General features: G+C 42.2%; 1 protein-coding gene across 1 annotated transcript in view; it reads left to right on the top strand.

Moving 5' to 3' along the window:
- Window positions 1–21,504, top strand: part of DOCK11 (dedicator of cytokinesis 11) — a 240,901-nt gene that overhangs the window by 110,569 nt on the left and 108,828 nt on the right. Inside the window, exons 30-34 of the mRNA XM_066581860.1 lie at window positions 472–583; window positions 5,322–5,360; window positions 14,092–14,270; window positions 15,849–15,965; window positions 20,117–20,192. Coding sequence (XP_066437957.1) covers window positions 472–583; window positions 5,322–5,360; window positions 14,092–14,270; window positions 15,849–15,965; window positions 20,117–20,192 — 523 coding nt within the window. The remainder of the gene's footprint in view (window positions 1–471; window positions 584–5,321; window positions 5,361–14,091; window positions 14,271–15,848; window positions 15,966–20,116; window positions 20,193–21,504) is intronic.

The following is a 21,504-nucleotide window of genomic DNA, read 5'->3' as shown; positions in this document are numbered from 1 at the left end:
ACTTGATCTAGCTTGGATACAAGATGTGATACCGGTGGGCATGGAGGCTCTAGTACCCTGTTGTACTTGATCTAGCTTGGATACAAGATGTGATACCAGCGGACATGAAAGCTTACAGGTTCTGTATGGTATACTGCGACATATCGGTCCACATTTGTTGTAACTGATCCTCTAGATTGTGCAAACCCATAGGCTGTCAAAGTTAGCATCCCAGATGGTCCCATACAGGGAGGGGGAGAGGGAGAGAGAGGGAGAGGGAGAGAGGGAGAGGGGGAGAGAGAGGGAGAGGGGAAGGGGAGAGAGAGGGGGAGTGGGAGGGGCAGGGGGAAAGGAAGAGGGAGAGAGAGACTCGAATAACGCAGACCCGAGCATTTGGGTGCTCGCTCATCTCTATTACTGACTCCTGTTCACATGCAGTGTTGCCAGATAGATGTGTAACATATGACATCTTATTTCTTGTTCACCTGACAGATACTAAATGAATATAAATTTGAATTTCTACAAACCATCTGCAGCCATGAGCACTTCATCCCTCTGAACTTGCCAATGACGTTTGCCAAGCCTAAGCTGCAAAGAGTTCAAGGTAAGAAGGAAATTCATCTGTTGAGTATTACAATTGACACAAAATACTTTCTAGTTTACTATTACAACGTACATGGGTCACTTGAGTTACCATATAAGTTCATTCTGCAGAACATTGCAAGCTGAAGACATTGTAACTTGAAACATAAGTCTTCGAAAAACTAGCAAATGTCAACCCAAAATAAGAAAAGATGATAGAAAATTAAGCAGATAACACATTCGAATGCAAGTAAAGCCCTATTTACACGAGACGACCGTCGGGCAAATGATGTCTGACACTCATCCCTGCATGTACTCGCTCCTGTGCTGTTGCACAACTCCTGGAGATCCTTTTACATGCAAATGAAGATGGTAAAGTGTTAATGGCCATTTACACTTTATGCAAATAGATCGCTAAATCTTTCAATCTTTCGGTCATTTGAAAGATTATCTTTGTGTGTAAAAGGGCCTTAAGTCCCCCTGTGTGTGATTCAGACACAGATTACTTTTGTGTGACACTATGTGCTTCTACTGTTAAGATGATATATACACCTTAGGTTCTTATTGGAGGATCCAGTTGTTTTAGGAAGAATGTGACAGCTATCTAATCATCCTGGAAGAATTACAGACACCTTCAGATGTTGAGGGAAATGTTTTTAACAAGGAACCCCATACACACTATGGTTGACCTGCAGTAACCACTTGAGGACTACCGCTAATGGCAGCTCTGCATCCGGACTTGTGGTGATTCGTATGTGGTTGACAGAGAGCAGTTGTAGCATGTATGGGTATCCTAATGGTGGATGTCAGTCAGTTCTGACTACTCTCCCATAAGGATTAATAGAAAGAATGATCAGGACTAATAACTGATAGATGAATATCTACATTGTATCTCTGGTTTTAGTCTGTTATAGAATACATTTTAGCACCCAGGGTGACTACATGTCATCCACTTAAATACCTCTTTCTGACTTTTGACTACTCAACTTTATGCCGAGCAAGTACTATATCAGAGTTCAATGGCTCAGAACTCATTAAATATCTGCTTTCTGGCTGCACTGATTAGCATAGGAAAGGATGCATTTGCTCTGGCATGACACATTTATAACGAATCTCTTCTTTGGCATTGCTTTGTAATTAGAAGTATATTATGCAGTTTGTCTGGCAAAAGCACTGGACAATTCTTCTTATTAATCTGCTAATGTTAGTATTGAGCCCTGGACAAATCCCAAAGACCAGGATGCCAGTGAGCTTAAAAAAATCGGCTACGGTATTGATGTTTTGTACCATACCTTAATGAGCAGTTTTCTATATCTTATTTCTTTTAGCTTGGCTCCTAAAGTTTAAAAAAAGTGTCCAATCCTGGTTTCGCTTGTCCTGTACTTCTCTATAAGCAAAGCAGTAGGGAGAAGCTGCAAGTAGTATAGGAGCACTTTGTGACCCTAGTCTGAGTATAGGCTGCTGTAAGCATCACTGTTTGGCCGGTTTCATACGAGCATATTATGGCCGATATCCTGGTCTGACGGCTGGTCCTCTGACCCAAACACTAAGCATCGTAGATGCTTTGGGTTCGGGTCAGGAGACCCCTCTTGGGCCGAGATACTCGTCCTTATTACAGACTCATAAATGCATCCGTAATATGCTCATGGGAAACCAGGAATATTTCTTGAGGTTAAAGTGGTATTTTGTATGGTGCAGGGCATGCATTTAAAATTGATTTTAGCATGTGCTTGTATGCTTCCATGATTGGCAGCTAGCCTTTAGTCTAAAAGAAAACAGTTATCCCATCTCCTCTGGTGTTTACTATCCAGGGAAATCTAATGGGCTCATTAAATATTTGTATCACTTTATATCAATGCACTTCATACATTGGTAAGTTCTTAAACGCAGTTTAGATAAATCTCCATAAGGGTCTTGGCCTAACGTTGGCCATTGATAGATTTCTGTTGGCAGATCTCATTGGTTTGACAGGATGTTTACTATCGTAGCAAGCAAGAATGGATTGTTCCCATCTACTCCATCTACTTTTTTTCTCCATCAGAGATACCTGTCAGCCCTGTTGATTTGATTATAAAGAAAGCATAAATGGTCTTTGCTCTTCAACTACCTTTCATAAAAAAAAGGGTTTGCTTTCTTTTTCCAGAAGCCGTGCCTCTCTTGTCCATGAGCTTCGTCTGGTATTGCAGCATTGACTTGAGTGGGGCTGAGCTGCAGTATTAAACGCACCCCTATGCGGAAAGTGGCACTATATATCTCACATATTGATTGATCCAAATAGCTTACCTTATTGAACCATCTATACAATAAAATAGATTGAAGGCTATAACCCTATAACCCCCTTTGATACGAGCATTCAGATTATTTAAGAACCTAGTAAATCATAGCACTCTCCAAGGATAATGCATGGAAACAGCCGACACCCTATGCAGCTTTCCTCCCCTCTGCTACACTTTTTATTTCTTCGCGACAGTGTAAGCAAAGACCCGGAGGGTGAAACGTTGTTACATTGTTCTGTTGCCACAATTCCTACACTGAAGAATTAGATACAATTATACATGAAGAGTTCTGTGATTTATTTCAAGTGCTTCCCTACCTACAAACACCTCTTACCTTATACCGAGTGCAACCCAACACAGGTGATTTAAAGGGAACCTGTCTTCAACTATAAGCACTACAAACTGAGTTATGGTGCTTGTAGTTTGTGACGTGGAGCCCTTATACCTGTGGTGTCCCTCAGCGAACATAGAGCATACTCACCAGCTCGACTCTCTTTAGAAGGCTGCACATGCACTCCCGTTCATCTTCCTCTTCACTTCTGTAAGATCACGGGAGTGCCATCTGGGTATCATGGCAGCTTGCCGAATTCTGAAAGGCCCCTGGCCTGCTGTGATCGTTTGCCTATTAATGTCGTGCCTGTGGCAGGTCTTTAATAGGCAACCTGCTAAAGACAGTATAGTGCAATAATATAGTATTGCATTGTACTTTGTAAACAATCAAATGATCACACATTCACATCCCCTATGCAGACTAATTAAAAATAAGTAAAATAAAGATATATTTTTTTTACTTTACTTATTGTAAAAATAAATATATTGAAAGTTAAAAAACCTTTTCCCAGTTGTCGCCTCTAAAAAATAAAAAAAAGTTTAGAAATCTAAAAATTGTTATCTCTATCTATAGCCCATCCGTAAAGGTCTAGCTTATTAAAATATCACATTGTTAATCCCATATGATTTACTCTGTCTGAAAAAAAGGCGAAATCACAGAATTGCACTTTTTTGGTCACTCCATTTCCAAGTAAAAATTGAGTAAAAACTAGCAAAATGTCATATGTTCCCCAAAATACTACCAATACAAATTACTGGTCACTCGCAAAAAACGAGCCCTCTTACAGCCCCATCAATGGAAAAATTAAAAAAAATAATCATGAGTGTCAAAGGATGGCGGCAGAAAGTAATTCTTTTTTTTTTTTATGTATTTTATTTTTTTGTATCACTGTAATTGTACAGACCCACAGGATAAAGACAAGGGGCGGTTTTTACTGCATCATGAACGCTGTACAAATAACTTCCACCTCCACCCCAAACGCTGGAGTTGTGGGGTTTATTTCCCCATTTACAAATTTTTAAGTCTTTCAATACATTACATTATATGGTACATTAAATGGTATCATTGAAAAATAGAACTCTGCCCGCAAAAACAAGCCCTCATGTAGATATGTCACCCGAAATATAAAAACAGTTATGATTTTTTGACAGTGGGAATACTAGAACATGACCTGGACACAGGGGCATGAATGACCCTTGGCCATGAAAGGGTTAAAGTGTAAGCTAATAAAACAAGAGAATACTGGAAGTATTTGCCATAACATCCTCACCTTTCTTGAGCTTACAGAACAAACTCACATCATAATTTAAGAATAAACTATTTTTAAAAACATGTCTACTGTCTTCATCCCAGAAGGAATCAATGGGGGAAATTAACTAAGCTAAGCATTTCCTGGGCTGGGCTCAGTATAATTTTCCTCCAGCTCACGGTACATGAAGAGGCGCAGGCCCTCTTCTTGCATTCAGCTTATCCCCCGAACCTGGTAGACTGGCCTGCCACACATTTCTGGCATCATTTAAGACAGTTTCTGATGTAAATTATACATAAATCTGTTGGTCTGGGATAAGCATGCCTCCACCCAAAAGCCCCGCCAACTGCTCAAAAAAGTGGCGGGACCGGCGCAAGAGGGAGAAAAGTCGCAAAATCTTGTGACTTTTTCATGGCAGTATTCCAGCGTACTGCATTTGGTAAATGTCCCTCAATATTAGGTCAGCCTTCTTTCCATCCAATGCTAGAGTTTGAAACAAAAGAAGGGCTTAGACTGTTCATATTCTGGCTGGGAGGTAGCTTGCTGCAGCAGAAACCTTCCTCTACTGCTCTGTCTGCACTACTGGCTGGAAAAGCTAAGCTTGCCTCTTTTGCTTGCTAAACCATGTTTTTGAGTCAATTCTCTTCCGAAACTCCTTCTTTTCTCTTCCTGACTGATGCAGGGCTCTTCGAATGGTTTGTACACTTACAGATGAGTTTAGCTAGCAGCTTTAGGCACTCACACAATTGCTGCTTACCTCATCCCAGCCTGATGAAGCTCATATTTTCTGTCCCTTGGACTCGTTCCTGCTGGTATTTGGGTTGATGAAGAAATTGTACAAAATGATTTACTGTCTCATTACATTATTTTATACTTTTACCTTTTGTTTTTACAAAACCATTAGATTTGTTATCATACGCAGTGGAGCGGTTCACATCTGTAGGTAGGTTGGTTTGGTAAACTTCATTCACCTCCAGAATGAAATGACTCCATGTTTGCTGATCCATTTTGCAATCACTAAATCTCACTAACCTTACGGCACGCCGACGGCTGCTCCTACTACTAACACGGCTTTATAGCTGGCTGCTGATGATGCACAGTCTCTGACCCAATGGGTATCAAACGTCTCAATTATAGAAATTGGAACACAATTATATAATTCTCATTGCGCTTTGAAACAATGATTTAGAATAATGCATACAAGAATCATCCAGTACCCCCCCCCCCCTCCCCAAATTACATAAATAAGGAATTTAAACAAAAAATGTGATTTTTTTACATTCTCATTGTTTTTGGGTTGGGGACGTTTTTCAATCTATCCATATTCTAACTGTGGACTGCTTCATCTGCACTTGCCACATTTTCTTGAGAGGGCAGCATTTGCTTTCATGATTTATGACAACCTTGGTTATTTATTTTGTATTTCATACATTCATATGTTTGTGTTGTCTCCATATTTGAATATTGTGTTGTCTTTGGACCCCATGTATTAGCCAGAGCAAATATCTGCTTCCAGGGAATAGTAAAGAGGGACGTGGTGGGACATGTGGTCCAGTTACATTATTGTATATCCTCCAAAAAAATAATAGAAATAATGGAAACCAGGTCAGAGACTAAAGTTTGCATCTTTGTCCTTCATTTTCCTCATTACAGCCAATGGTTCCATTCAGAGTTGCATCTGTATATCTTTTTCGGCTATTCAGATGGAATCACGGGAGGAAACCGGGGTAACTGACAAATGTAAGGTGTGAACACAACTTTATAAGCCACTCTGCCAGGGTATTTAAATATTTGGCTTGGGCAGCAAATTTGCCCGGTGTAGACTAAAAGCCGAGATACAAATGGCTATTTCCGTTGGACCCGACTCATCCATGCATTACCCGCATAGCTTACTGATGTTGAGAAATTGTCATGTTTGGAGAGCTTGTCCAAGCAGGGTAACCACCTCTTCACATCCCCATTATAGTACGTTGTCTGTATGTACCTGATCATTAGTTGAATCTGCAGTATTGGTGAAAAACTTTGAGGAATATTGAGGAAGAACGCAGAGCTATGCAGATATACTACAGCCATACGGACAGAAATACAGACCAACATATCCTTCAAATCTTTTGTAAAAAGTCTTAGCAAAGCTTTAGATAAAACATTAAGAAACATTTTTCAGTGCAGCAATTTGTATTCAAGCCTTCATAACATAACTGCTTTATATACCGCCAGTACTATTCTGTTCTATTGCTCCCTTTCTGAATGAACATAATAATAATTTATGAACCTATGGGCGATTTTTGTTTAGAGCCCACCTTCCATAATCCAGAAAATTAGTTATACGGGTACTTGTTAATGCTGCACAAATGGAATGTTACTCCTTTTAAGCTCATAAATAGTATTCTATAGAAACCCATGGTTTTGAGTACAGACTTTCTAGTCCATCAGAGATATTATGTGTTACTACATTTCAATAAATATGGCTTGGTTTTCAATTCCCAATCATTGTTGCATAGACCTGTATAAAGGATCGGACATTGAATTGCTGGAATGTTGCCATCCAGTAGGTGGCGCTGCAGAGGTATTGTTCATCTACCGTATTTGCATATATTTCCCAGAGGAGCATGCATGCCCTTATAAGTCTCCTCACTCACCTTCTAGGTCCTCTCCTCAAGGAGTGATGATACCCCTCCCTACCCACGTCATAGGCCTCTCACCAGGCAAGCCAAAATCCTACTGCACACTGATGAGGGGCAAACACCCCAAAACAGCTGTCTGTGTATGGATTCTGACTTTTTTTTTTTTATTCCAAATCATTGTTACACAGACCTGTATAAAGGGTCGGACAGTGATTTGCAGGAATGTTGCCATCCAATAGGTGGCGCTGCAGAGGTATTGTTCCATCTTCCTTATTTGCATATAAATATATAGCATAGGCATTCAATAATACATATAACCAGTACAGTAATCAGAACAGGTAATGAGTCGGTGTACAACAATTATGTGTTGAGAACCTTTGCATTCATGTTTTAGGATGAAGACATATTATTTACAATACCTCTGAATATCTTGCAATTTCACATATAAGCTAATACTACCATTATAGAAAACAGCAAAAAGCCATTGTCTTATTGGTTCCATTGTGTCTGGAGTCTCAGCATTAATATATCTTGGTTGTCTTAAACATGGCTTGATGCAGGATAATCCCTGGAACGTATGTCAACATTAGACATAAAAACGTAAACTGTCATGTTTTCATTATTATTCTACGATGGTGAAAGGTAGTAGAGGAGTTTTCTTTCCTCCTCGTATTGGGTAATCGAGTGATTAATATTTTCTTACCTGATGGTCCAGCATAAAAACACGTTTGATGATTGAAAGTTATCCACAGGATAGGGAATAACTTTCAGATCTGTGGAGGTCCAACCACTGGGATTCCACCAATCTCAAGAACATGAATCTGACTTGTCTTGAAGTCAGCGCAGTCGTGGTCCTGCAGCGTTCCGTAGGGTGACCCCAGACACATGGCATGCGCTGAGGAGCTGGGAGGGCAAGATGCTGGCTTGTCACAGCAGCACCTACCACGCTCCCTCCTGGAGGGATGCATGCAACCAAGGCCAGGGCAGCACTGGGCCTCTTCCGGACACCCCTGGCATGGGGATGCCCAATAAACATTAGGACAGGTGAAAGGGTTGTCACGGGTGATGCCACTGTTCCTGCACCCGCCAGCATGAACATCGGCGGGGAAATAACTGACAAGGTTATAGTACCTCTGGTACCAGGGAAAGGTCAGGACCTGGAATAACTTTACTGAGTAATAACTGCAAATGGTACAAGGCAAACAGTCAGCAGTATTCCGAGTGCAGGCAAAATGACAGATATATATTCTCAATAAAAGTATCCATATGTTTTGAGGTTTAAAGGGCCTTGTATTTACTGGGCTAAAGAGATCTGCTTTGGAGCGCTGGATCCTTTTTGGGCCTTTTTCTTTATATTCGTTTATACGGAGTCGCATCCCTATCTTAGGGGTGCGACAGATTCTTGCTGGCTCTTTGCACCGTTTTCCTTGTTTTCCGGACTGGAGAGAGGAGTCTTAGAAAATTTGGATTGAAGTCTTCCAGGATTTGGAATTCAATATATACAACGTTTACCGGGACGTGGAGGTGTTAGGTGGGGGGTCCCTCACGAGACCCACCCGCCTACGCCAGGTAAGTCCCATTTATTCATTGCAGTGGCATTTCATTACAGTGGGTTGAGCGCCGTCTCATATTATCTTCCATATATATAGACTTGACGATGAGTACCTCCACATAGCTATCCCAGACTTCAGCACGCCTGTATGTGTGACAACTGTGGGTGCGTACCTTCACTCTAGCAGTCCCAGACTTCAGGATGCTTGGGTGTGAAAAGATATAGAAGAAGAAAGAGTACCTCTGCACTGGGCCTTGAGAAAGTCTTACTCACTAGTTTCTCACTCTCTCTTTAGGATGGGCTCACTCCCTGCTCATACTGATCCTTGCGCTTGGGAAATCTCTTCTCCTCCATCTTCAACACATGAGGGCTGAAGGTGCCCCCATGTGCCTCTGTGCTTTACTCTCTAGCAGCTCTAGAAAATGGAACCCGTTTCCTTCTCTCAAGCACTCACATTTATACCTTTACTCATACCACGTGACAGGACATAATTGTTACATTTACCAGACAGTCAGCTGATACTTTGCAGCCATTAACCCATCACACGCTGCAGCTGTGCAATACACATAACAGAAGGACAAGACACTTTTGCACAGTACATAGAGACAAGACATGACATGTATGACAATATGGAGTGGGCCAGGAAAGAATGTACTGAGTCACTACAGTCGCATATGTGCACTGCTGCTCCATTCATTTCAATGGAACTACCAGAGATAGCCGAGTTCAAGTGCTCGGCTATCTCTGACAGTCCCATTGAAATGAATGGAGCAGCAGTGCACATGTGTGACCGTCACTGCCATCACTTCAAGACATGCCAGAGCCTTAGGATTGGTGGGGGTCCCAGCAGTTGGATCACCTCTTATCTGAATGGTATTCCCTATCCTAATCATCCCTTATTCTGTGGACAGTTATAGAGATTAATGCCAAGCAGGAACATAGGTGACGCCCTCTCTATGATCATTGGGAAATGGTGGGGAAGGTCTAGCAGCATCTGCTCTCCACCCCATTAGGAGATTCTTTTTCTGCTAAAAAGTGCCTTCAGTGGCAGCTGTCCCTGTGGGATCCGCAGGAAAATGGAGCATGCTGCGATTTCTTCCCACTCGTGCGACCCGTACACCGGGAAAAAAAAATCACATCCGCAAGCTTTTACTTGTCGTGCGGATGCTAATGCATCCCTATGGGCGACAGGAGGAGCGGATCTCCCGCGCGGGAGACGCATGCAGATTTTATAAATAAAATCCGCCCCTGGACATTGGGCCTAAAGACTATGTTTCTCACAAGTTTATTTATAAACATGCATAATGTGGACCCACAATACACACATATTATGGATTAAACTACATTAATATTTCACCATTGTTGAATCCATATTATAGATCTCTATTACGTTGGGACTGACATCTATGGAGTAGCAGAAAGCACACATAATACATATAATATTGAAATATGGATGCATTATGGATGAAATATGGATATATCTAGAATTTGATCAATCACCATAGATTTCAATAGAGCAGGGGTGCACAACATGTGGACCACAATGCCATTCTATGCAGCCCCGATCATCTGGACACAGAAATATCCATGTCTGGCGACTCACATGTAGTTTCAATGTCAGGGTGAAGAGGAGTGGCGCATAGCAGGGCAACAGGAATGGACAAGTACTAATGGCGCACTTTGTAGCCAAGCCTGGGTCCCCTATATATTAGGAGAATAAAGTCTCTTAACCTGTTTGGCACTTGAGAAATGAGTATATGGGTTAGAGCCATTGTATATGCATGTAGCTCTCTCCATTGTAGTTTTTAGGACTTATGAAATGCCAGGCTGTTACCTCAACATCCATTACAATGGAGAGAGCGTCATGCATTGTTTCAACTTGAATTCAGACTCTACAGGTTCAATTCATTCATCTTTAGTGGTCAGAGTTATGAAAACAGTCAAGCACGGCTGAGAGTCGCTGTTTCCATAACTCCCATGAAAGTCAATGAGAGTTAAACAAGCAGCACAACACAGTGAATCTTTTTCATAGGGGTAGGATAGGAGTAGCTGTGCAGGTCACTAGAGACTAGATAGTCAAGAGACAGCAACGGGAAGTCTCGGTTTGCAGTACAATGGATGAGGCAGGTAACATAGTCAGGGGGGAAGCCAGAAGTCGGCATCGGGGAGTCTTGTAGAAATAGCTGACAGAAGAGAAGCTGGATCAAACGCTGCGGAGCACTAATAATCACGCAATGCAGGAGTGTCAGGCTTTTATAGGAAGACTTTATACAGAAGTGGGGTCAGGGCCAGGAAGCAGGAACTACTTGAAGCAAAGCTGGGGGTCATGCAAGGTAACTATCCACAGTTAGAGCCTCTGGCTGGAGTGCAAGAAGTCATGGGTTTGAGTCCTTACAAAAAAAAGGAGCAAGTCCCTAGAAGGAGTTGTCGTTTTGCTGCAAAACGTGGCATGCAGTTACATCTCCCGTAGATATACAAATCATTAGAGTTGTGGTGTGATTAGATGAACGGTCTTGCCACCTGAGGCCCTAAATGTGATTCCCCCCTTGGCCTATAAAGAGGCTCTCAGAGGCTACTTCTGTGTAGTGGACCTCTTTTCCCACTTGTTTAGAACTTGTTGACCACTAGACGCCTCTACGCTGCAACCAGAGAGATTTTGCACAGTTAAAGTTTTAGTGGGGGCACATTATTGTAATTCGAGAAGCTGGATGGTCATATGGATGAATTGCCAACACCTGGGCTGTTTTGACTAGACTGTATGGAGGTGTTTGGACTAGTGAATGCATGAGGGTACACCCAAGGTAACCTGGCTCAGGACGCCCTTGAAAGACCACCAGTGGAGACAACCATCTGATTGTCTGACAAGCATAAGCAGCTCCAACTGTTTAGTTGTCTGCCCTACAGAGACAGGTAGCTCCATCGTTACAGGCTCCTGTGTGTCTCTGAACCACTTGCAGGCTTTTGGCTGAAGGACATTTGGTTCTATGGCACCCATTACGTGTACTTCCTTTGACACTGACCCACTGTCGCCTCTGTGTGCAGTCATGCCGTGAACTACAAAACTGGGTTACTACGGAGTGGGACCGGGTTGTCTTCGTCAGCAAATTCAGGTTTAGTTTAGGTACTGACGATGGCCGTGTTTATGTCTGGAGACCTTCAAGTGTTTTCTGCAATAAATTATCCTTATGCTCTGATATTGTAATCACTTACTTATATCAATGCTACAATCACGCATAAAGTTTCATTTGATTCCAAAAACTCCTCCTAGGTGCTAGATTTCTTTTTTGACAATGAGTGTGTGTGTGTATATAATATATATAAAACATCAGCAAAGAGGAAATTGAAGAAGTACTGAGCAGTGTAGATGTGATTCCAGTAGCTGTGGGACAGTACTGTAAATCACTGTTAGCTACAGCAATGTTTGTATGAGTCTCTCTACTTGCAGCATCTCACTCCCACTCTTCTCTCTATGGACTTCTATGGGCAGGATGAGTCATCACATTCCTCCACTTCTTGTTCTCTTTTGTGTCTTGCCATCTTTGTTGCTAGAAATGGACTTCACATGACAACATATGGGGACAGGGAATTAGGAGGAAGGGAAACTCCTAGCAACCAGCATTTTGAGTGATTTTTCAGCACAAAAACCTCATTTTAGGTTAATAAGTAGAAAATATATATATTAGTGCCTCTTCACTATAAAATGCAACCAGAAATGCAGTGAGTATTGGTGAGTACTCACCTGGTGCTCAGTGGAACTCTCAGGACCGAGAATCCACTGGCACCTGATATCCCTGAAAGCTTTTCAACCACTCTGGGTTCCCAATCCGGATAACCGGAGAGACGTCCTCGGGATGCAGCCCACTCACGGGCCGTGTAGTCTAAATGTGGTATACAAACAATGGAAAAATCCCTGCGCTCCAGAACCCAAAAGGATCAATGGTAGACTCTTCGGTCCATAGAATATCTTTAATTTATGCGACGCGTTTCGGCAACACAATTCTTGCCTTTCTCAAGCATATAACGTACATACATAATGAAAATACATCGACATATATATAGAAAGTTTAAAAGCCCACTTACGCTCATCACGATGCACGCCGGTGCCGGAGCCATCTTGGCGTCATGGGATCGGCGTTATTTCCTGTCCATGTGACGTGATACATCACCCTTTTTATCAATGAAACCTTGATTTTACAACCTCATTCACAATAACCTGTGTTTACTATAGTGGAGAATCACCTCCTTTCACTATTCGTATCATTCACGATTCCATTCATAGAAGCTCTACATTTACTATAGTGGGATGCTCACTACCGCAGTCTTCAATTGTATATAGCTCATCCCCAGTTAAATCATAAATATAAACCTTATATATCTTAACAAATCATTTTAAAATCATTAGTTCTTAATCTATAAATATCATTATCATTATGCAGTAATGCAAAGATACCTAACATTGGCTGTAAAGATGAGCGAACGTACTCGGATAAGCACTACTCGTCCGAGTAATGTGCTTTATCCGAGTACCGCTGTACTCGTCTTGAAAGATTCGGGGCGCTCCGCTGCTGACAGGTGAGTCGCAGCGGGGAGCGGGGCAGAGCGGGCGGGAGAGAAGGAGAGAAAGATCTCCCCTCCGTTCCTCCCCGCTCTCCCCTGCAGCTCCCCGCTCCGCAGTGCGCCCCGAATCTTTCAGGACGAGCAGAGAGGTACTCGGATAAAGCACATTACTCGGACGAGTAGTGCTTATCCGAGTACGTTCGCTCATCTCTAATTGGCTGACATATCAGCCCGAAATTGGTTGAAAAGCTAGTTACAGATTATTGAAGTATTGATACAATGAAGTACAGATAACTGTGAAGAACGTCCGTTCTGTCTAGGAGAAGGATTTCCTAGTTTGTTGAAAAATCTTGATACATTTCTATATTCTGTTCCATTTCTTATTATGAAAAAGGTCTGAATCCCATCATGCTGTGTATGTACTGAGCGAGGCCAGGACATGGCTCACAGGCTGGAGGTGTTGGTAGAGAATCATGTTGTACATTTCCTTGGAATGTCATTGCTTGTTATGTCTTCAATCATGATCAAAGCTTTTATCAGCACTTCCAAATGTCGTCTCCTGTGATTCCTGCAGTATATGCTGAAGTATTCTGTCCTCCCTTCTGGACATGGCCACGCTGATGATCTAAATGCTTGTTAGTTAGAGATGAGCGAGTATACTCGCTGAGGTACATTACTCGAGCGAGTAGTGCCTTAGCCGAGTATCTCCCCGCTCGTCTCTAAGGATTCGGGGGCCGGCGCGGGTGACAGGTGAGTTGCGGCTGGGAGCAGGGGGGAGAGAGAGATCTCCCCTCCGTTCCTCCCCGCTCTCCCCCGCCGGCCCCCGAATCTTTAGAGACAAGCGGGGAGATACTCGGCTAAGGCACTACTCGCTCGAGTAATGTGCCTTAGCGAGTATAGTATTTAAAAAGTGCCGGATTAATTCATGTTTCTGTTTGCAGATATGAATCTTGAATGCAGTTTAACAGATGATTACTGCAAGAATCATTTCGTCGTCGGTCTCTTGCTGAGAGAAGTATTGCAGGCCGTACAGGAGAACTGTGACATCAGGTTTGCTGCCATCTCCACGCTAAAACACCTTCTAATCAAACATGCATTTGACAACCGCTATCAGCACAAGGTAATTACTTTACAGTTGATCATTTAGAGAGAATTTTCAGACGTGCATTAGAAGATTATTTATATATATGGTTTTCGATAATAGACCTTCCCATTAACAGCTATAGGTGTCAGCAGGCACCTCATAATATTTAGCCAGTTTATAGAACATCTGTCATTAAAAATATCACACACTGTCTAGGTATGTGTAAATGTACAGTATATTGGGCGCTAATAATGTGTTTTCATCCTTTGCTATATATCCCAGAAGAATCTCCGGACATATGCCTCTGATAGGAGGCTGCAGCACATCTTGCTTTATGCTTATACTGTACAATGGGGTTTCTCATCTATAGGCTCCTGTTACATAAACAAATACGGGGCAGTATATATGATATTACATTATACCCTTTATACCCTTAGCCACCCTTATATAGAATCGTTTATTCTACTATACTATTCATGCCGAAAAAAACATAACAATGTTTTCTAGCCGCTAGACAAAGATCAAAAGGGCATTTTTTTTTGCTTCCATTGGATGATTGCTGCCATATAGATAGACTTAGCATGCTTGTGGGAGTTTACATGTAGAGCCATGACATGATGTGAACAGACCCATATATGTGTAGTCAGAATTCTCATTTTAGGACCTTACTAGAGATGAGCGAGCACGCTTGGATAAGTCAGTTACTCGAGCAAGCCTGGCTCTTCTCGAGTAACTGCATTCTTGTCCGAGCGTGCTCGGGGGGGGGGCAACGGGGGAGAGAGTGAGAGAGATCTCTCTCTCTTTACCCCCCGCCGCCCCACGCTCACCCGTGCCGCCCTCAACCCTCCTCCCGAGCATGCTCGGACAAGTAACTGACGTATCCGAGCGTGCTCGCTCATCTCTGGACCTTACCAACAAATTTTTAGGTCTTTTTCTTCACTTTACATCATTTCCATTAATATTCATTGCTTTTTCTCTATAACTATGCTGAATGAACATACTCATTCTAGTGTGCAACTGAGCAAGTCAGCTGTGTGTTCTGATCCAGATTTAGTGTCTGTTCTTGCTGCTCTTTCTCCCCTCTCACAGCATAAGAAGGGAGAAAGAAGTATTCACATGAGTGTGTCCAATTTCTGTGTGTGAAAAACAGACCCATTGTAATGCATTTATATGTCCACGTGACATCCGGATGCATTTTTCTAGAATTGTCTAGTGATTGGTGCAAAACAGAGCACACACAAATTTCCTCCCATGTGCGCTCAATTCTTTTTTTGTGCATCTATGGACCTGAATGGGTGACTGTAGTCCAAAAGTTCTTCTTTTTACAATCTTTTTACCTGATGCTCACATGGGCTACTGATCTATGCAAAAAAAGATTTAAGTAATGACTGGTACACATTAAAGCCCGACTTCACCAGTACGACTGCATACATGTCGTGTAATTAGCATTGCATAACATTTCAGAAGCTCTGTTTATTTCTCTTTTGTTGCAGGCTGTCATACCTGAGGTTGCCAAGCAAACTACATCCATTTCTGTCTGTGACATCTAGGCGTGTACATCTATAAATACGATCTTTACACATATAGGAGAATGATTTTATGTCTGTTTTGCAGAACCAGCAAGCAAAAATCGCCCAGCTTTACCTTCCCTTGGTGGCGATGTTGCTAGATAATGTCTCCAGGTTTGCCACCAAAGATACATTGTATCACTGCACTGCCATATCAACCTCTGTAAGTGCTGCTCCTGCAAACAATATTGTGTATCATATAAAGATAGTATTTGCTAAACAACTGTGGACTTACAGAACCCTAGAACAACTTCTGATTCTTACATTATGCATGATATGCAGTAAACTGATGCCGTAGTGTAACTTTTTATTACTGCTTTGTCCGTTAGGCTGAATTGAAAGGACTGCATAAAGCCGCCTTCACACAACTGAGAAAATCCCGTGAGATTTGTGCAGTGCAAAAAGCACAAATCTCACATGAATATGAACCCCATTCTTTTGAAAAGTAATGTGGCATGTGCCATCTTTGGGCATTCCTTCGGAACACCTCGCCCATTTTTTTCAATGGGACTGGAAAAAACATAGCAAGGCATACGAGGTGCACAGGAGTGCAATGCGAGGTTTCAAATTGAAAACCACGGGAAACACTTAACAATCCTCTAGCCGGAGGATCGCTACTTCCCTGAAGTGATGTGAGGCGTTTTTAACACAAGTTTCATGGCCCGATATGGCGCTCGCCTGTGTGAAATTAGCCTAGAAGGCTTTAGTTCCAATGTAGCATCGCCCAAAAGTTGTTGGAAAATTGCAGGGTTGGGTTTTGCGACTGCATCTTTAGGTGTTCTTCACTCAAACTTGGTGCAACACATCCCGCAAAAAAAAAGAAGTCCTTTCACAGCAGCACCATTGACAAAAAAAAAAAGAAAAATGTTAGGGGTCTTTTTTTGGAAAAAGCATGAAAAATTGGAAGAAACGAAAACATATAAGTTTGATACTGACATAATCAGAATTAATTCAACATATTTGTACTGCAGGGTGAATGCTGTTAAAAATATAAAAAGAAACAAAAATTTGCCAGAATTCCAGAATTTGTTAATCTTGCCTGTAGAAAAAACTGGAATAAAAAGCAATAAAAAAGTTATATGTTTCCAAAAATCTGACAACTGAAAACTAGAGTTCATCCTGCACAAAAGCAGACCTTACAGAGCTCTGTGGATGGAGAAATAACAATGTTCTGGAATGTAGCGACACAAAAGCAAATCTTTAAAAAAAAAGAAAAAAAAAAGGTGTTTTGTCTACAAAAATAGCAAAACAAAAAAAACAGTATAAACTTGGTCTGGCTGGAATTGCGCCGACCCAGAGAATATTATCACAATATTAATGGTGTTCACTGAATGCTGTAAAAATGAAATCCAAAAAACATATAGCAGAATTTTTTTCCCCCAATCACCCTAAAATTTTTTAATGAAAATACAATACATTATATGTACCCAAAAATGATGCCATTAAAAAATACAACTTAGGGCGAAGCCTAAACTAGCAGTGGGCATATGGAGGGAGAGCTTCACCAACACATATACCCTCTATATGTCATCTGTGTAAAAGAGAGATATCTGACCATGCCATAGGGAATCAATGGTTCTAATAGACGGGTTTGTTTGCGCGCACATAGGCGCTCGTCTGACTGAGTCCTTAGTGTGTTCAGCATGCAGAATGCAGCCTAATTCTTATTTTTGTACACTAAAAATAAATATTATTTTAAGGGCTCGGTCAGACTTGGGCATCCCAAGAGCCATAACATTTTTATTTCTCCATCAGTGGATCTTTATGGGGGCATGTTTTCAGTTATCCCATTTTTCAGAGCATATAACATTTCATCACTTTTTGTTAGATTTTTTATAGAGGCAAGACCAACAAAATTTACAATTGTGTTTTTTTGCGGAGTTCAGGGCTTATTCACACAAGCGTATATCGGCCGGCTGATATATGCTACCATATGATGCACTGGCTCGGCGTATATGCCGTCACGCGGGGCAAGACAGCTCAGCAGAGCACCGCCTTGCTGGCTCACCTCCTCTTTCCTCCCCTCCTCTCTTCTTCCTTCCTGCTGTTTGCAATGGGGAGGGGAGGATGGGGCGGAGTTAAGCTCCCGCCCCTTATCCTCAGCCAGCAATGGGAAGGGGTGGGATAGGATTAGCTATGACCCCTCCCATTGCAAGGAGCGGAGAGGAGAAGGGGAAGGGAGTTTAGCAGTTACGCTGCTAAACTCCCTCCCACCTCCCTTCTGTCATTGGCTCCCATAGGAGTCTATAGCAGCGGCCCTAGTCAGACCAGGAAGATGGTTTCAGGACCATGATTCCTGCCCGGCGTAAAAGCAGGAATGTGCCTGTGTGATCTGATGCTTTGGAATCTAATGCATCAGATGGCAGCATATATTGGGCGGCCGTGAAAACGCCGGCCCATATACGCTCATGTGAATAAGCCCTAAGTGTGTGAAATAATAAGTGAAATCAATTCTGTAGTTCAGAACAATTAAGTCGATACCACATTTATGTAGCTCTTTTGGCTACTTTTTCACACTTTTAATTTATTTTTTTTATCGCTGCAATCAAAGACCCCACACGTTTTTTTCCATCAACGTTGCTGTGTGAGAATTTTTTTGGGCGATGAGTTATACTCTTTAATGATACCCCTGGATAATGTATGGGACTTTTTGATCAGTTTCTATTCCATTCTTTTGTGAACAATTTTCGACATTTTTCTATTTATTTATATATATATATATATATTTTTTACGGCATGCACCTTGCAAGTTAAATAATAGACTAACTTTTTTATGTGGATCATTACAAACGTGACAATACCAAATCTGTTTTTTTTTTTTTCACATAATAAGTGGAAAATGTGGCATTTTGATGTTTTTATTTGTTTTTTAATAATTTTAAAAAATTGTTTTTTCACTTTGTATATTTGTCCCACCATGGAACTTGAATGTTATTTGATTATTGGTTTGTTACACTGCTATACTTCAGTATATTATTAGCAGTCTATTATTCGGGTCTATGAGCAGTAGGGGTGTAACTACAGAGGATGCAGTTGCACCCGGGCCCAGAAGCCCCAGGGGCCCATAAAGCCTCTCTTCTCTATAAAGAGAGCTCAGTATTATCAATAAAGTATTATAGTTGAGGCCCTGTTACAGATTTTGAATTGGGGCTCAGAACCATCAAGTTACACCTCTGATGAGCAGAGCCTGAGCCTCATAGGCCACCGCATATGGCAGACCTGGAGGCCATCTTCAAGCCTCCAGGTGCCACAGCAGCCCATCTGGAATGCACAGTCACATTCTAGGGTTCCGATGAGTAACAGAGGCAGCCCCCTCCCTCTTTCAGCCTTTTGATATGCCACACTTGCATTGACCATCTCATGAAAAGGGTTAAACAGCACTTTGTGTGGCCCCTACTCTTAGAGCAAATGCCATGCTGTCATCAGACAGCTGGGCCCTTGCACCTACTAGCATGTGAGACCCGTGTCTGTATTCTGACACACATTAAGGCCCATTTTGACTCAACGATTCTCACTCAACAATTGCTCAAAGCCGTCTTTTGAGCGAGAATCGTTGGGTCTAACTGCACGGACATCGTGCAGTTTTCATTAACAAGTCGTTCATCGTTGTCTTTCAGCTAGCTGAAAGAAAACGATGAGCCTTATCGGTGCCGTGCGCTGAGTTCTCTGCCACTGATGCCACTGATATTGTTTTAGCTGGCATCCCGCTCAGAGAACACAGCCGAAGTATGAAGAAGACAGCGCTGCAGCTGTGTTCTGCATACCCTGCTCGGAGCGCTCAGCTGTATACCAGCTGTGCGCTCCGTGAACACAGCAAGGGTATGGAGAAGACAGCACTCCAGCGTTGTTCTGCATACTCCGCTTGGAGCGCTCAGCTCTATAACAGCTGAGCGCTCCGTGAACACAGCAGGAGTATGCAGAAGACAGTGCTCCAGCTGTGTCCTGTATACCCCGCTCAGAGCGTTCAGCTGGATACCAGCTGAGCGCTCTGAGAAGACAACAGCTGTATGCAGAAGATAGCGGTCCTGCTTGTTTTCTGCATACAGTGTGGGCCCTCATGTACACACGTATGCAAAGTGAACGCTCAAAACTGTCAATCAAACTGCCGTTTGAGTGAATTTTGAGCGATCATCTTGCCGTGTAAATGCACACGATTATCGCTACAAAGATGACTTTTGGGCGATAATCGTTGTGTCTAAATGGGCCTTTAGAATAAGGCCCCTTAATGAATAAGACTTATGGGTGGTTGTTAAGGGGTTAATAAAGCTAATTTGCTGCTAGCGCTTGTCACTTACACTGAAATATATTTTGCAGGCATCCAGGGACACATTTATATGCAGCTTTTCCTCTCCTTCAAACCGATCGAGCCTGATCATGGACAAAGACACCGGTGAGTAGTGAAGACGATGTTAATTGAAAGAACACAACTTTAAGGCCGATGTCACACGGGTGTGAGCGAATTTACACACTTATTTACATAATGGACGTTGCGCATTTGTACATCCATATGCATGTTTTACCGTACTTTTCCGGATCACTAGTGACCTACAGGGCAGAATACAACAGGCAGTGTGTTTTCAGTGCGTCACGCACACACGTTTTATCTACCTTTAACATAGATGATTACAGCCTATATATATGTAGTGCAGAGAGATGATGGCGTCTGCGGTAAGCAGACTACTGGCAGAAAATGACTGTAAATTATTAGAACTGAAGTGCAACCTCAATTTTTTCATACGAGGGAAAAAGTTGCAGAATCATAGAATGGTAGAGTTGGAAGGGATCTCCAGGGTCATCGGGTCCAACCCCCTGCTCAGTGCAGGATCACTAAATCATCCCAGACAGATATTTGTCCAGCCTTTGTTTGAGCACTTCCATTGAGGGAGAACTCCCCACCTCCCGTGGTAACCTGTTCCACTCATTGATCCCCCTCACTGTCTAATATCTAATCTGTCTCCTCCCTTTCAGTTCCATCCCATTGCTTCTAGTCTTTCCTTGTGCAGATGAGAATAGGGCTGATCCCTCTGCACTGTGACAGCCCTTCAGATATTTGTAGACAGCTATTAAGTCTCCTCTCAGCCTTCTCTTCTGCTAAACATTCCCAGATCCTTTAACCGTTCCTCATAGGACATGATTTGCAGACCGCTCACCATCTTGGTAACTCTTCTCTGAACTTGCTCCAGTTTGTCTATTGAGATAGAGTCAAGTCATCCATAACTTTTTACCGCATGGGAAGGCATTAGGGTCACATGTGGACCGCAAGGCATTGTGGAACCCAAGACTTAGTTCCATTAATTAATGTAGACGTAATTATTAAAAAAATATATATATTTGCTCTGTTTATAAATGTTGTAGCTGTTTTTACTTTTCTAAACTTTCCTGGTAATGACATATTGGAGATGCACCCACATCCTTCCTGTATCAATGCAGTGTAGCAGCTGAAATGATTGGGAGTCAATTGGCAGAGAAATGTCACAGATTTCTACAGTCTCCAGGCAGTGAAGGGACAAGAGAGATGTATACAAAGCATTATCTTTATAGAGACTGTTTATAATCTGCCTTTTCTAGGCTTGGCAGTATTATAGAGCTGCAATTTAAGGGGTTGTCCCACAAATATACGTTAATGTACTCTGTTCGTTTGCACATAATATACATTTGCACAGCAAGCAGTTACAGAAAATGGGAATAAAACCTCCTGCATT

Source organism: Eleutherodactylus coqui, chromosome 10 (genome assembly GCF_035609145.1).
Source record: "Eleutherodactylus coqui strain aEleCoq1 chromosome 10, aEleCoq1.hap1, whole genome shotgun sequence".
Taxonomy (NCBI): domain Eukaryota; kingdom Metazoa; phylum Chordata; class Amphibia; order Anura; family Eleutherodactylidae; genus Eleutherodactylus; species Eleutherodactylus coqui.
This window is presented reverse-complemented; position numbering and strand designations above follow the sequence as displayed.